This window comes from Coregonus lavaretus (assembly GCF_964263955.1).
Source record: "Coregonus lavaretus genome assembly, contig: HAP1_SCAFFOLD_8178, whole genome shotgun sequence".
Taxonomy (NCBI): Eukaryota; Metazoa; Chordata; class Actinopteri; order Salmoniformes; family Salmonidae; genus Coregonus; species Coregonus lavaretus.
The window spans coordinates 5291-22380 of NW_028157646.1; the positions used below are offsets into that span (position 1 = coordinate 5291).

The window sequence follows — 17090 nt, forward strand, 5'->3', positions numbered from 1 at the left end:
CGGTACCGGTACCCCCTGTATATAGCCTGTATATTGACTCGGTACCGGTACCCCCTGTATATAGCCTGTATATTGACTCGGTACCGGTACCCCCTGTATATAGCCTGTATATTGACTCGGTACCGGTACCCCCTGTATATAGCCTGTATATTGACTCGGTACCGGTACCCCCTGTATATAGCCTGTATATTGACTCGGTACCGGTACCCCCTGTATATAGCCTGTATATTGACTCGGTACCGGTACCCCCTGTATATTGACTCTGTACCGGTACCGGTACCCCCTGTATATAGCCTGTATATTGACTCTGTACCGGTACCCCCTGAATATAGCCTGTATATTGACACGGTACCCCCTGTATATAGCCTGTATATTGACTCGGTACCGGTACCCCCTGTATATAGCCTGTATATTGACCCGGTACCCCCTGTATATAGCCTGTATATTGACCCGGTACCCCCTGTATATAGCCTGTATATTGACTCGGTACCCCCTGTATATAGCCTGTATATTGACTCGGTACCCCCTGTATATAGCCTGTATATTGACTCGGTACCCCCTGTATATAGCCTGTATATTGACTCGGTACCCCCTGTATATAGCCTGTATATTGACTCGGTACCCCCTGTATATAGCCTGTATATTGACTCGGTACCCCCTGTATATAGCCTGTATATTGACTCGGTACCCCCTGTATATAGCCTGTATATTGACTCGGTACCCCCTGTATATAGCCTGTATATTGACTCGGTACCCCCTGTATATAGCCTGTATATTGACTCGGTACCCCCTGTATATAGCCTGTATATTAACTCGGTACCCCCTGTATATAGCCTGTATATTGACTCGGTACCCCCTGTATATAGCCTGTATATTGACTCGGTACCCCCTGTATATAGCCTGTATATTGACTCGGTACCCCCTGTATATAGCCTGTATATTGACTCGGTACCCCCTGTATATAGCCTGTATATTGACTCGGTACCCCCTGTATATAGCCTGTATATTGACTCGGTACCCCCTGTATATAGCCTGTATATTGACTCGGTACCCCCTGTATATAGCCTGTATATTGACTCGGTACCCCCTGTATATAGCCTGTATATTGACTCGGTACCCCCTGTATATAGCCTGTATATTGACTCGGTACCCCCTGTATATAGCCTGTATATTGACTCGGTACCCCCTGTATATAGCCTGTATATTGACTCGGTACCCCCTGTATATAGCCTGTATATTGACTCGGTACCCCCTGTATATAGCCTGTATATTGACTCGGTACCCCCTGTATATAGCCTGTATATTGACTCGGTACCCCCTGTATATAGCCTGTATATTGACTCGGTACCCCCTGTATATAGCCTGTATATTGACTCGGTACCCCCTGTATATAGCCTGTATATTGACTCGGTACCCCCTGTATATAGCCTGTATATTGACTCGGTACCCCCTGTATATAGCCTGTATATTGACTCGGTACCGGTACCCCCTGTATATAGCCTGTATATTGACTCGGTACCGGTACCCCCTGTATATAGCCTGTATATTGACTCGGTACCGGTACCCCCTGTATATAGCCTGTATATTGACTCGGTACCGGTACCCCCTGTATATAGCCTGTATATTGACTCGGTACCGGTACCCCCTGTATATAGCCTCGTTATTGTTATTTTATTGTTGCTCTTTTATATTTTACTTTTTAGTTTATTTTTCTTAACTGCATAGTTGGTTAAGGGCTTGTCAGTAAGCATTTTACTGTTAGTCTACACCTGTTATATTCGGCGCAGGTGACAAATAAAATGTGATTTTATTTCTATTTTTCTTTCAAAGCATTTAGAAATGTTTATCCCAATGTCACACATTGGCCCCATTTATTTATAGAAAGACCCTTAAACGAAATTGGGATCATTAACGTTAAGAAAAAATCCCTACCCGAAATAAAACCTGTTCTCACAAAATTAAAATCACAGTACAGTTATCACTCAACTACCACTAATAGGGTTAGGGTTAGCCTGACCACTAATAGGTCATCATCGGAAATCTAAAAATTTAACAAATACCTGCTGTAACGTTAGTAGGAGATATACATATTCATAATTGTTATATACAGTACAGTTAAATTAGATCTTTAAGCTAAACCAGCTTTTTTAAAATTCATTTTCTTTATTTTATTTTTTTCATTCCACGATGACATGGCTCTATACATAACTGAGTATCCTCTGGTGGCAGAGCATTCCAGGATGACATGGCTCTATACATAACTGAGTATCCTCTGGTGGCAGAGCATTCCACGATGACATGGCTCTATACATAACTGAGTATCCTCTGGTGGCAGAGCATTCCACGATGACATGGCTCTATACATAACTGAGTATCCTCTGGTGGCAGAGCATTCCAGGATGACATGGCTCTATACATAACTGAGTATCCTCTGGTGGCAGAGCATTCCACGATGACATGGCTCTATACATAACTGAGTATCCTCTGGTGGCAGAGCATTCCACGATGACATGGCTCTATACATAACTGAGTATCCTCTGGTGGCAGAGCATTCCACGATGACATGACTATACATAACTGAGTATCCTCTGGTGGCAGAGCATTCCACGATGACATGACTCTATACATAACTGAGTATCCTCTGGTGGCAGAGCATTCCACGATGACATGGCTCTATACATAACTGAGTATCTTCTGGTGGCAGAGCATTCCACGATGACATGACTCTATACATAACTGAGCAACACATGAAATCTGTTTTTGGTCTGGTTGAAGAGTCTGGTGGGGTGTGTCTGTCTGGTTGAAGAGTCTGGTGGGGTGTGTCTGTCTGGTTGAAGAGTCTGGTGGGGTGTGTCTGTCTGGTTGAAGAGTCTGGTGGGGTGTGTCTGTCTGGTTGAAGAGTCTGGTGGGGTGTGTCTGTCTGGTTGAAGAGTCTGGTGGGGTGTGTCTGTCTGGTTGAAGAGTCTGGTGGGGTGTGTCTGTCTGGTTGAAGAGTCTGGTGGGGTGTGTCTGTCTGGTTGAAGAGTCTGGTGGGGTGTGTCTGTCTGGTTGAAGAGTCTGGTGGGGTGTGTCTGTCTGGTTGAAGAGTCTGGTGGGGTGTGTCTGTCTTGTTGAAGAGTCTGGTGGGGTGTGTCTGTCTTGTTGAAGAGTCTGGTGGGGTGTGTCTGTCTGGTTGAAGAGTCTGGTGGGGTGTGTCTGTCTGGTTGAAGAGTCTGGTGGGGTGTGTCTGTCTGGTTGAAGAGTCTGGTGGGGTGTGTCTGTCTGGTTGAAGAGTCTGGTGGGGTGTGTCTGTCTGGTTGAAGAGTCTGGTGGTGTGTGTCTGTCTGGTTGAAGAGTCTGGTGGTGTGTGTCTGTCTGGTTGAAGTGTATGCAAATAGATTATACATGTGGTTAGGCATTTTCAACACACAAATGTTTCTTGACTAGAAGAGAAGTAGTACATTTCTCCTAAACCTTCCCAAGTTCTCTCACGTCACCCCGCTCCTCCGCACACTCCACTGGCTTCCAGTTGAAGCTCACATCTGCTACAAGACCATGGTGCTTGCCTACGGAGCTGTGAGGGGAACGGCACCTCCGTACCTCCAGGCTCTGATCAGTCCCTACACCCAAACGAGGGCATTGCGTTCATCCACCTCTGGCCTGCTGGCTCCCCTACCTCTGCTGAAGCACAGTTCCCGCTCAGCCCAGTCAAAACTGTTCGCTGCTCTGGCACCCCAATGGTGGAACAAGCTCCCTCACAACGCCAGGACAGCGGAGTCACTCACCACCTTCCGGAGACATTTGAAACCCCACCTCTTTAAGGAACACCTGGGATAGGATAAAGTAATCCTTCTACCCCCCAAAAAAAAAACACATTGTAAAGTGGTTATCCCACTGGCTATAGGGTGCTAATGCACCAATTTGTAAGTCGCTCTGGATAAGAGCGTCTGCTAAATGACGTAAATGTAAAGACTATCATGCATGTTGTTGGTGTTAGTTCTGTGTGTAGTTAAGGGCAAGGTGTGCTGCTTTGTTTGGAGCCACAATGTAACATGGATGGACAGTTTAAATTTAGACTAAGCTTTTTCATTGAATTTTCTCACAAGTGTTTGAATAATAACGTCAGTTTGGACATCCGGATATTCGATTAACCGATTAGATTATTAGTCCATCCCTAAATGGGTAATTCCACCAAGTCTAACACATGCCCTTATGACTCCAATTGCATTTCTGTCATTCCACTTACCTACAGCATCTGCCGTCGTCCGGGGGAAATGACAAAGGAGAAAAATCTTTCCAGCTCTCCTTGCAGACAGGCCATGCGTAGCCAATGTGATTTATAATATATGTATTTTTATCATCATATTTCTACCTGCAGGCCAATGTTTTTATTTGTTGGCTGTATGTAGGTTGGTTTTATGGCAATAGAAGGTAATTTTAGAATTTAATCATTTTCATTTAGATATAATTTTGATTAACCACATTACATTGATTTTGAGACATTAAGACTTTATTATAAATTAAATTGTTCCAACGACAATTTGCATATGAAAATCAGAAATGGCACGCAGATCAGTAGAACTGGTACGATAACTTGGCACTCCAAATGGAAAAGGTTGCCGACCGCTTCAGGAGCATAATGGCAGAATATGCTAAGGCCAGCAGCAGCAGGCAGAGGGAGGGCGGTAACAGGTTCATTTATTCTGGTTCGGCTATATTGATCTCTGGCTCCCTCTTTAATAATTTGTGTGTCTTCATTTTTAATCACGGCGCTTAAAGCATCAGACAAGTTCAGTAGCCAACATTTGGTTAATTTAATCAAACATAGGGTGTGTCTATATATGGAAAAATATACATTTTAATATTTTGACCAATCGATTGGTCGAAAGAACAGACAACTCTCGGTCGACCAAGATTTCTTTTTTGTCAGGGACAGCCCTAGAAATTAGATCACCTGGCGCATGCTGCACAACAGTGAGTGACTCAAGGCTCCGGTCTCTTGTTGTGCGCTTGTAAACAAACACAACTTGAGACGTGACAGGGCACTACCGTAAACTACATAATAATGTGACAAGTGAAATGAAGAACGCACTGTTCTTTATCATCTAACGTATTGCACAACTTGACTGCAGGTATTTACTTAAAAAGTAGCTACAAATATTCAATTTTATATCTAAGAAATAGTTAACGGTATTGAAAAACCATCCTGTGGCTTCTTCCAAATACCCCGGTATAGGGTATATACGGTATACCGCCCAAGCCTAGTGTGTACAGCCCAGTACATCACTGGGGTTGAGCTCCCTGCCATCCAGGACCTCTATACCAGGCATTGTCAAAAGAAGGCCCTAAAAATTGTCAAAGACACCAGCCACCCAAGTCATAGACTGTTCTCTCTGCTACCGCAGTCAAAGCGATAGCGATGCACTAAGTCTGGAACCAACAGGATCCTGAAAAGCTTCTACCCCAAGCCATAAGACTGCTAAATAATTAACCAAATAGCTACCCTCTTTTGCACTAAGTATTTTGTCTCATCACATACACTGCTGCTACTGTTTAATATCTGTCATTTTATTCCTAGTTATATGTACATATCATCTCAAATACCTCGTACCCCTGTAACATGGACTGGGTACTGGTACCGTGTATATAGTCATCGTTACTCATTGTGGATTATTTTTCTAGCATTCTCTCTGCATGGTTGGGAAGGGCCCGTAAGTAACCTGTTGTTTACGAAGCATGTGACAAATAATAACATTTGATTTGAGCGTACTGAAGGTCGGTTGATAATGCTTCCCTGTAGATATTTGGTCTCAGATTACCACAGACATAGGAACAAAAATCAGTGGACAACAGGTAAAGTAAATTGAAAGTATGTTTGTTTAACATTCTGACTTGTAATGGGACTTTCTGGACTGCTGAGCCTACATGTCAGAAACGAGAGTAAGTATCTCACGCTCAGATTCTAAAAGAGGCTAGCTAGGCCTATGTGAAGCTAGCCAAAATAAGGATTAGCCACAATAGTGGAATTTGCGGTTCACCTTCAAAATAAAAGTCCCCTTTGAAAGTGATACAAATAGTGTTATCATGCCATATTTGGACTAAATGATACAAAACAAGGTTGGAATGTTATATAATTTCAACACAAAACAATAATTAGTTAATTTGACAAAAATCTGTTGAAATGGGGGGGGGGCATAATTATATTTCACTGTACTGCAGGTGTACTGCCTTTCCTACAGATTGTAGATCAGGGGTGTCAAATGTCCGGCCCGCGAGATGATTTCGAAAAAAAATATTTATAATAAATAATAATTTGTAAAGTATAAAAATGCGCTGCAATTTTTCAATAAAATAAGCTGCTGTTCCAATTGCATCCACTGGATGGCGCAATAGCAATTGTGTTAAGCAAGCAAACTGTTTATACCGGGGCAGAGCAAGTAGGTCAAGCACTTGCAGCAAATGAGCTACTTTGTTTTGCCCGCGATATTTATTACGGCTTCTACTTTTAACATTATGTGCTTTGGCACCCTCATTGCCCCAATATGTCTCTGTCAAAAAAGAGAGAAGTGGACACAGAGTGCAGAGTGTTCCAAGAAAAATTGTCATCCTATTTATTCACGGAATTGAATGGGAAAGCTGTATGTTTGGTGTGTTCAGAGCATGTTGCAGTGCTGAAAGAATATAACCTTCGTCGCCACTATGTGAGTCTTCATGCCGACAAATATGACAACTTTCAAGGACAGCGGAGATGAGAGAAGGTGAATGAACTGTTGGCGGGTCTGAAGAAACAGCAGTCTGTGTTTACTCACAGCCGAGACATCAGTGACGCTGCAGTGAAAGCTAGCTACCTCATTGCTAATGAAATCGCAGTGGCTTCAAAACCATTTAGTGAGGGTGAATTTGTAAAAACATGCATGATGAAGGCAGCGGAGATTGTGTGCCCTGAAAAGCGGCAGGCTTTTGCAAATATCAGCCTGACAAGAAACACAGTTGCAGACAGGATTTCCGATCTTTCAGTGGATTTGGACAGCCAGTTGAAGCAAAAAGTAAAGTCATTTATTGCGTTTTCGGTTGCAATTGATGAAAGCACGGACATTACAGATGTTGCACAACTGTTGACCGTCACGAGGAGTTCGTGGAGTTGGTGCCGATGACAGATACAACGACAGCAGCTGATATTTTTACCGCACTCGTCGGCGCGCTGGACAGGGTCGGAGTGGACTGGTCCCACGCTGTCAGCCTGGCTACAGATGGTGCGCCCTCAATGATCGGGAAAAAAAGCAGGCGTTGTGACAAAGTTCCGAGAGAAAGTGCAATCTGCAAATGGAGGACGTGATTTTTTGACTTTTCACTGTATTTTGCACCAGGAGGCTTTGTGTTGCAAGTCATTAAAGATGGATAACGTCATGAAGGTGGTCATCCAAACTGTTAATTTCATCCGATCCAGAAGCCTGAATCACCGTCAGTTTGACAGCCTTCTCAGAGAGAAAGACCACATCTATGGCCTGCCATTCCACACTGAGGTAAGATGGTTAAGCCGTTGTGGGGTGCTGTGCTGAGGCGTTTCTTTGATTTACGAGAAGAAATTGAACAGTTCATGGAAGAAAAGGGCAAACCAGTGTTAGAATTTCATTCCGCAGAATGGATGCCGGACCTTGCATTTATGGTGGATGTTACAGAGCACCTGAATAACTTGAACAAACAGCTGCAAGGGCGCAACAAAGTTGTCACGCAGTATTATGACAGCATGATTTTATTTTATTTTTATATTTAACCTATTCTTGACTCTGTGGTTCTTGCACTTGTTTGGGGAACAGGATTTCATTATTTTTATCTACATTTCTGCCTGAGAAATGACACCCTGATATAGTTCTGTCATCTGTGAAACAGTTCTGTTAATCACTGAGGCATTGTTTGTTCTTTTTCTTTAGAATTTTCAAATAAACTTGACGTGTTTTATGATTAATAGTGATGTTGTACTTGTACTATTTTGGACACACTGTCCTCAGGCTCCAGCTTTATGTTGTATGTTGATGGTATTAAAACAAAGAAAACAATCTGAAGTTGTTGTTTTTAAGTTATATATATACTATGATTTTTCCGGTCCGGCCCACTTGGGAATAGATTTTCCTCCATGTGGCCCCTGAGCTAAAATGAGTTTGACACCCCTGTTGTAGATCCATGAAATGGGGTATCAATCTACTCAGTGACACCCACAGAACACAACTGGACCATTTCATTGATCCACAATCCATAGGTAAGGCTGTACTCCTTAAGGCACGACAGGGACTGAAGAGAGACACAGAAATGATTTGAGATGTGGTTTGGATACGACTGTGATATGTGTTTGGGATACGACTATGATATGTGGTTGTCTCTTAAGATGAAGGCACTAGCTGTGGGTCTCTCTGGATGGGAGCGTTTGTTGAATGGATCAATTGTAAATGTAGTGTTACAGTATGAAGTGCAATCAGAGAGTATACAGACCCCTTTCCTTTTTCCACATTGTTACGTTTATTATAAAATGTATTAAATAAATACAAATCCTCATCAATCTACAAACAACACCCCATAATGACAAAGCAAAAACAGCAAATTTATAAAAGAACACCAATTTATAATTTACTTAAGTATTCAGACCCTTTACTCAGTACTTTGTTGAAGCACATTTGGCAGCGATTACAGCCTCAAGTCTTCTTGGGTATGACGCTACAAGCTTGGCATACCTGTATTTGGGGAGTTTCTCCCATTCTTCTCTGCAGATCCTTTCAAGCTCTGTCAGGTCTCCAGAGATGTTCGATCGGGTTCAAGTCCAGGCTCTGGCTGGGCCACTCAAGGACATTCAGAGACTTGTTCCGAAGCCACTCCTGCATTGTCTTGGCTGTGTGCTTGGGGTCGTTGTCCTGTTGGAAGGTGAACCTTCTCCCCAGTCTGAGGTCCTGAGCGCTCTGGAGCAGGTTTTCATCAAGGATCTCTCTGCACTTTGCTCCGTTCATATTTCCCTCAATCCTGAATAGTCTCCCAGTCCTTGCAGCAGAAAAACATCCCCACCGCATGATGCTGCCACCACCTTGCTTCACCGTAGAGATGGTGCCAGTTTTTCTCCAGACGTGACACTTCGCATTCAGGCCAAAGAATTGAATCGTGGTTTCATCAGACCAGAGAATCTTGTTTCTCATGGACAGAGTCCTTTAGGTGCCTTTTGGCAAACTCCAAGCGGGCTGTCATGTGCCTTTTACAGAAGAGTGGCTTCCGTCTGGCCACTACCATAAAGGCCTGATTATTGGAGTGCTGCAAAGATGGTTGCCCTTCTGGAAGGTTCTCCCATCTCCACAGAGGAACTCTAGAGCTCTGTCAGAGTGACCATCGGGTTCTTGGTCACCTCCCTGACCAAGGCCCTTCTCCCCCGATTGTTCAGTTTGGCCGGGCGGCCAGCTCTAGGAAGAGTCTTGGTGTTTTAAAACTTCTTCCATTTAAGAATGATTGAGGCCACTGTGTTCGTAGGGACCTTCAATGCTGCAGAAATGTATTGTTACCCTTCCCCAGATCTGTGCCTAGAAACAATCCCGTCTCTGAGCTCTATGGACAATTCCTTCGACCTCATGGCTTGGTTTTTGCTCTGACATGCACTGTCAACTGTGGGACCTTATATAGACAGGTCTGTGCCTTTCCAGATCACGTCCAATCAATTGAATATACCACAGGTGGACTCCAATCAAGTTGAAGAAACATCTCAAGGATGATCAATGGTAACAGGATGCACCTGAGCTAAATTTCAAGTCTCATAGCAAAGGGTCTGAATACTTATGTAAATAATGTATTTCTGTTTTTTTATTTGTAATACATTTGCAAAAATTTATAAAAACCTGTTTTCGCTTTCTCATTATGGGGTATTGTGTGTAGATGGATGACTAAAACATTTAATACATTTTAGAATAAGGGTGTAACGTAAGAACATTTGGAACCCAGGAAGAGTAGCCGCTGCCTTGACAACAGCTAATTGGGGATCCTAATAAATACTAAAAATGTACTTGTCAATATGCACAATAAGCTGACAGGGAGGTGATTTCCCACAGTCAAAGCCCGGAAATAAGAGCGACGACACTGATAGTTGTGTGTCACTGAGTAGACTGATACCTAAGGATTGTTGATCCATGAAATGGGGTAAGACTGTATAGTGCAATATAAATGTAGACGTCAGTATGCCCCCAATGCAATTCTTAAGTCTAATGCATCCAGTGCAATTTCAACTGATTTATTTATTTTTGTCAAATTAACAAAATGTTATATTTTTGTTGAATTTATATAACATTCCAACCTTGTCAAGCATTATCTAGTCCACTATTTGTATACATTTGCATCACATTCAATTAAATTCCACTATTGTGGCTCATCCTTATTGTGGCCAACTTCACATAGGTGCTAGATAGATACCTAACTCCATTATAAACTGGGTGGTTTGAGCCCTGAATGCTGATTGCCTGAAAACCGTGATATCAGACCGTATAACATGGGTACAGCCAAAACAGATTTGTACTGCTCTAATTACGTTGGTAAACAGTTTATAATAGCAATAAGGCACCTCTGGGGTTTGTGGTATTTGGCCAATATACCACGGCTAAGGGCTGTGTCCAGGCACTACGGTCTGAGGTTAACACAGGTTTAGGAGATTTTATACGTTTTATTCTATGCGAACATTAGCTGTATTAATTACGAAGCCATCGTGATTTTAATGATTACATAAATTCAATGTAACTCACAAAAAGTGACGTCAGCTGATGAAGATTATCTCATAGAACCAAACGTATTATATCTCCTAAACTTGTGTTTAACACAGACCTGATTTTCGGCGTTAATCCAAAAACGCATTTATTTTCCTCATAGGCTTTGTCCAACGAACGAACCATGGCAGAGTTAGTGCCTACAAAAGTTCGCCATTACTATTTATCACTATACCAAGTTCCCTAGAAGAGGTTTCTTACCTCACTTTACGGAGCTTCTTCTGAGGTCTCGCCTGTGAAAAAGATAGATTGACATTTTGCATGAGTGATTGTCAGCTGGGATAGCTAACAAGTTAGCTAACTAAAGTCAGTCAGGTAGCTAACGTTAGCTAGTTTTTCACTGCATACGGTACATTATTATGTAACGTTTGTTTGCTAGCAAAACGTAGCTTCTTCGTTCCTTAGCTAGCTAGTTAGTTACAACGAAAATACATAGTTACCAGATGTGGGTATTTGGAGTCCATTTCTGTCCGTGTACACTCAGCTATCGGAGAAAATAAATAAATATATATATAGCTAATGTTCACAAGGCCGCTAACGTTAGCAAAACAAAGACCTTGACATAACATATTTTTTCCCGCGCATCTTTAGTAGATGGAACCCTCCAATGGGCCCTTTTCACGTGACGTCAGACAACTTCCGTTCTGCCGCGATGCAGGTTATGTTTACATCCGGTGTCGCTTAGGAACGCTTAGCTAGTAGCACATCATTATGGAGTTCACCCAGTCCCTTTCACATCTGCCACCAATACGACTTAACGACGTAGAACGACTTGCTGACAAGTGGTCCCTTACTTCAAGATCGAAGCTTGATAAAGGCTACAAGTTCTTCGTTGAAGGTTACCTGTTTGATTATGAAGGTACGTGTTTATCTTTATTTAGCTTAAATTAGCCCTATGCTAGCGAAGGTTATGAGCTGACGAGTTTCTGTTTTGCAGCCTCTTTTTAATATTACTGCTGTTTGTATCGACCGTAAGATAAGAGTCAGTAATGTATTAATGGCTAATGCTGCGCCCTTTCTCCCAATCACTGTATTGAAACAGTCTCAAGTGTAGTTAACGGTGAGGTGACAGTGAGAGGGCGATGTTACAGGTCCATGAAGAAAAATGAGGAGGCTCATCGGCTTCAGGTTTCTCAGATAAACAGTTCTCTAACATTATGATAAGATAGGGTAAGATAGATAAGTTTTCTTTTTGTTGTGTTTTGCTGCGGTTGCAGATTTAATAAGAATGATTCCACAAAGTTCCACTGTGGATCAGTTTGTTTCTCAGTCTGAGCTCTGATTTTGTATCATTAAACTTAATACACAACGAAATTCTTACAAACCGATGTGGGTTGTTGACGGCAATAAAGACTGGGAAAGATTCTGTGATAACTCAAAATGTTCAAATTTTCGATAAGTGTTGGCACTACTTGTCAAAGGTTTCAGAACAGCCAATTTTTCTTAATTAAAAAAAGAAATTGGGTTTTGAAAATTGTGTACAGTAGTTTATAATGAAACGCAGAAAAAATGTTTTGTAAGTACAGCACTAATTGTTATGTCTCTATGAACAGGTTACACTAGACTCTGCAGAGGTTCCTGTGGTACTCAATCACATGTCATGTTCCTGCTCTGCTGGGAAAGCACTATGTAATCACATAGTAGCACTTCTTTTTCAAAGTGCTCACTATGTTACCATGGGCTTTAAGACAGTGCCATTGCCTCTGTCATGCACCAGCGCACTGCAGACCTGGCACCGGCCTAGGACACAGGTCAGATATTATTTGTTACACTGATGCAGAACTTTGCAGTTTGTATTGACTTTTGACAATGTATTGTTCATCATTATTATATCACAGGGAATTGTACCAGAGGCCACCAATGATATGGCGGTGTGTAAACCAGCGGCTAAGAAAAAAACAAGTGTCAGAGCTGGAGTGAAGTGCACACTGTACCGAGCCTATGATGGTGAGTCTGAATGAGCCCCCGCCTGTACTAGAGCACAAAGACTTTAGTGCATTTCTAAAATAATACAAACATAAAAGTGATTATTATTTGTTACTTTTTATATAGACTTTCAGTGGATATTTTTTTATTTGTATTAGAAGCATGTACGAGACTGGATGAGTGTGGTTGTCTTTTTTAGTGAAAAAGATAAGGTGGCATTTAATGAAATCTAAACTTGACATATCTCACTTTCATGCCAGGGCCTATTCCGGATCCTCACGTCATGGCCAGTGCTGAGAAACTGAAAGACATCCGTCCACAACCAGGGATTTGCAAATTGCTGCACGGGCTTGAGGGCCTTAATTTGGTGGACTCTAAATTTGGCCCTGTGCCATTTGGGTCTGTGCTTTCTTACCAGTGCCCTCTAGAATTAAGTAGAGATATTATTAAACACCCTGGTGCCAGTGAGTTTCCTCAGTTGCCTATTGAAGGTTACAACTTTAAATTTCCCATTGATTTTGAGCCCAACTACATACAACAATGTCATTTGGACAGCCTGATTGTGTCAGAGGAGATGTCTGCTGCTATTGAAGCAGAAACAAGAATGCAGTCAGAATGCCAGCTGTGGAGCCAGGTACGCAAACCCCGACTGACAGCCAGCAGATTCCGTGAAATATGCCATGTTCGTGGGGAGTTGTCTGCCAAGGCTTTGGCAACCCGCATTCTGAGAGGAACTCCTCAGACAGCTGCTATGAGAAGAGGGTTGGATCTGGAACCTGAGATACTGAGGCAATATTCTGATTTTTGTGATGTCTCTCTGAAACAATGCGGGGTCATCATCCACCCTGATTCACCTCACCTTGCAGCCAGCCCGGATGCTAAAGTCTTCTGCCCAACAGAAGCACCACCATTTGGTCTTGCTGAGGTTAAGAGTTGCGATGTTGAAAATGTTACCCAAGTTAAACACCTGATCACAGTTAAAGGCCAGGCCTGCCTTAAGAAGAGCCACAAATACTACTATCAGGTTCAAGGCCAACTCGCCTTAAGCGGACTTCAGTGGTGTGACTTCATTACAGATACCCGCACTGACTTCACAGTTGAGAGAATCTTTAGGGATGAGGAGATTATCCACTCAATGCGACAGAAGCTTGATCATTTCTATTATAACATCTACATGGATGTCTTCTTAAGTTATAAAACATAAGGCAGAATTTTGTGTAAATAGTGTTAAGGTAAATGTGGAAGGTGAACCTTTGACATTTTTTTCTTTAACTGCAAATTAACTTGTCATATACTGTATATCTCCTATGTACTGAAACACACATTTTGAAAAGGATTGTGATGTAAATGTCGACATGTTTTTCTTTAACTGCAAATGAACTTAATTGTGTTATATACTGTATATCTATGTATTGAAATACAAATTTTGAAAAGGATTGCGATGTTGTAAATGCTCTTACCAAAATCAAAAAGGATTGGAAGCAGTTGCTTGCAAACATATATTTAATAGTTCCATCAGTGCCATGACACATAAGCACATAACATGGTTAATAGTTGGATATTTTTACAATATATCACATTAGGTTCATTAATAGCTATGAAAAAGTTATTACCCTTAACAAAAACATACAGTATAACATTAGATCAATTAAATTACCAACAAAGTTAATTCATATTTACATTTTTTTGTACATACAATACAGTAATATAAAAGTACTTCTATTTACAGCCCATCTAGCTTACTCAGGAAATATACAACTTCCAGTTGACAAAAACATCAGACTGGTTTGTCTCCTTTAATGTCAAGAGGTCCCTGATAGTTCGACATGAGGCAGCAGATGGCCCACAGCTGATTCACTGAACCCACTGTGGAAAGAGGAACAAGCCCATCCCAGATATGGTACTCCTTCACCCTCCGTATGGCCCTCTCGACTAAAATCCTCAGCCGGGCGATGGCCTGGGTCTTAAGAGTGTCCTCCCTGCTGAGCTGAGGAGATTTTTTCAGTGGAGGGATGACGAGTGTTGCCCCCACTTCTGACAACATCCTCTCGATCAGGAAACCCTTGTCCGCCATTAATTCATCTCCGGGCTGAAGTAAATGCAAGATCTGACATTTCCGTGTTATTTCCATGTCGGAGATGGAGCCTGTGTAGAGCTTTGATACAAATGTGATAACACCACATGGAGCTACACCAATCAGCCCTTTAAAGGTGGTGTGATTTTTGTAGCTCGAAAAGGTTTCTGACTGTAGTGAGAGGGAGGATGGTGTTTCACAGCGGATCTCGGTGCAGTCTACTATAACTCTCACCTGAGGGCAGTAGAGCTTGAACTTATCAGGCATTGTGGCCTGCACCTGCTCTCTTGTCATCCACACCGGCAGTGAGCCAAGAACCTGGTAAAGGTAGCTAGTCCATGTTAAAATGATGCGGCTAACTGTGGACAGGCTGACCTCAAAGATGGTAGACAAGGTTTTCTCCTGAAGCCCAGCTGCAACACGACACAGAAACATAAATAGTTCATCAATAAGTGGAAGTTTTCGGTGAGGGCTAGGTGTCACATGTGCCGTTTGCTGTGCCTTAGACCAGTATACAAGCCGTGAAGCAGAGGGATAAACAGAATCCCAAAACACAGTGAAGACCTCCTTTGAGCTGAATCGTGTGTAGTAGCGATAGTCCTCATCTGTGACACAAAAATTAAAAAGGAGTGGATGCTGCTTCTTAACTGTCAGGTGCTGGATCTCAATTTCTAGGGACAACACTTGCAGCTCCAACTCTCGAATTCTTTGAGTAGCACTGTCCAGTTTACCTTAAGGGGAAGAAAAAGCATACATGTTGGTAGGTTAGTTATTACTCATCTATCCCATCCCATTTTCAATAAATAAAACTGAAGAAGCTTCTAAGATGGATGAGGTTTAAAACGCCAAGTCTTTTCACAGAGAGACCAGTTACTCCAAATCGTAGTATAAAATAGTATTTTTACTTAACTGCCATATACTTTTACTTTTTTTGCCAAACAGATACATGGTTACTCTTATTTGTAATACTAACCAGGAGAAGGACGGCAGGCATAGTCGTGATCGTTTGTCACTGCAGGCAAAGCACCCTCTGTGCTGTCAGGCATCTCATGATCAGAATCATCCAGGACAGCAACACCAAGACGCTTTCTTGCTCGCTGGTAAACTGACTCCCGAGCTTGTGAGATTAACCATATGCTTGTCATGATACATTTTGGTAATCACTTTTCAGTCCCTAAAATGACAAAATGTAGCAGCTATATTGCATCAGGATTAAATTATTAAACATTTTGTACAAGTAATATATTATTGGATTACAGTAGTATTACGTTTAACGCTGTCTACCTATCCTTACCCCAATCATTCCAGTGGAATCTAGACGGCACTGATCCCTGTTTAATACGGATCCGTCCACTGGCCGATGTGTATCTATCCTCAGGGGGAAAGTGCTGACTGCAAACAAAGGTGCTCCCACGAAGAATCTTAAAACTTGGTCCCTCATCTCTCCTGATCGCCCTCACCCAACGGGCACGTATTTCTCCATCAACAGGGAAATCGTGAAAACTCAGATACGGGAATTTCTGTTTGTTGTTTGAACAAAATGGTACACTGCAATAGCATCTTCTCGAAGATTGTGCCATGCTTCGGTGTTGGATGGGATACTGTTGCGATACAGACACCGGGAGAAAAGAAACAGCTAAATTAACATTCAGCTTTGACCAGGAATCAATATTTATCTAGCTATCATGCACAACAGTATTTGAATAGGTGAGTTACTATACATTCATGAATAAACTAACTGCCTAACAAAGGGTTAGATAGCTAGCTAAGTAAACTTGTTACATTACAGCCAGGCAGCAATGTAACGCTACCTTTTAACGTTATCGGTATCTGGTACTAAGTTGTTGTTAGCTAACGTTAGCCCACTTTTAAGTAACTAAGGCAGTGAACAATTATGAATTAACAATAACGTTAGCAAGTTACAAACCATTGCATATACGTAAACATTATTACTCTTAACTTTACTAATTTAACTTAAACGTACCTTTTGGAATTTCTTCAAGTAGCTAGCTTGCTAGTTAGTGGTCAACAGTTGTATTTTCGTTGAGAAGTCTCAGGTTACGGGCGAACGGAAGTGAAGTTAACCTGCTACGCGGAAAGGCGGAAGTTAGATGACGTCATCGTGAAAAGGGCATATTGATTGGCTGGTGTTTGACCCCGCCCAGAGAGCTGAGGCCCTCAAACAGAGCAACGCCATCATGAGGAAGTTCCTGGGTACGTTACACACACACTCACGGTTCTGAAACAGATCAATGCTTCCTGTGTGAGGTAGTCCCTTTCCCATACTACTAACACATGCCCATACAAACATTGCATTGTATTGGCTACCT

General features: G+C 42.1%; 2 protein-coding genes across 2 annotated transcripts; one reads left to right on the top strand and one right to left on the bottom strand.

Moving 5' to 3' along the window:
• Window positions 1-12381: 12381 nt before the first annotated feature.
• On the top strand, window positions 12382-14122 carry LOC311125138 (uncharacterized protein). The gene is made up of 2 exons (XM_084199201.1): window positions 12382-12707; window positions 12947-14122. The coding sequence occupies exons 1-2, from the start codon at window positions 12626-12628 to the stop codon at window positions 13888-13890; spliced, it is 1026 nt and encodes a 341-aa protein (XP_084055327.1). The 5' UTR covers window positions 12382-12625; the 3' UTR covers window positions 13891-14122.
• Window positions 14123-14171: 49 nt separating this feature from the next.
• On the bottom strand, window positions 14172-15811 carry LOC311125137 (uncharacterized protein). Its single transcript, XM_084199200.1, has 2 exons — window positions 15734-15811; window positions 14172-15491 (listed from the first exon to the last, which is right to left on the bottom strand). Exons 1-2 carry the CDS (start codon window positions 15804-15806, stop codon window positions 14464-14466), a joined length of 1101 nt encoding a protein of 366 aa, XP_084055326.1. The 5' UTR covers window positions 15807-15811; the 3' UTR covers window positions 14172-14463.
• Between the last annotated feature and the right edge of the window lie 1279 nt (window positions 15812-17090).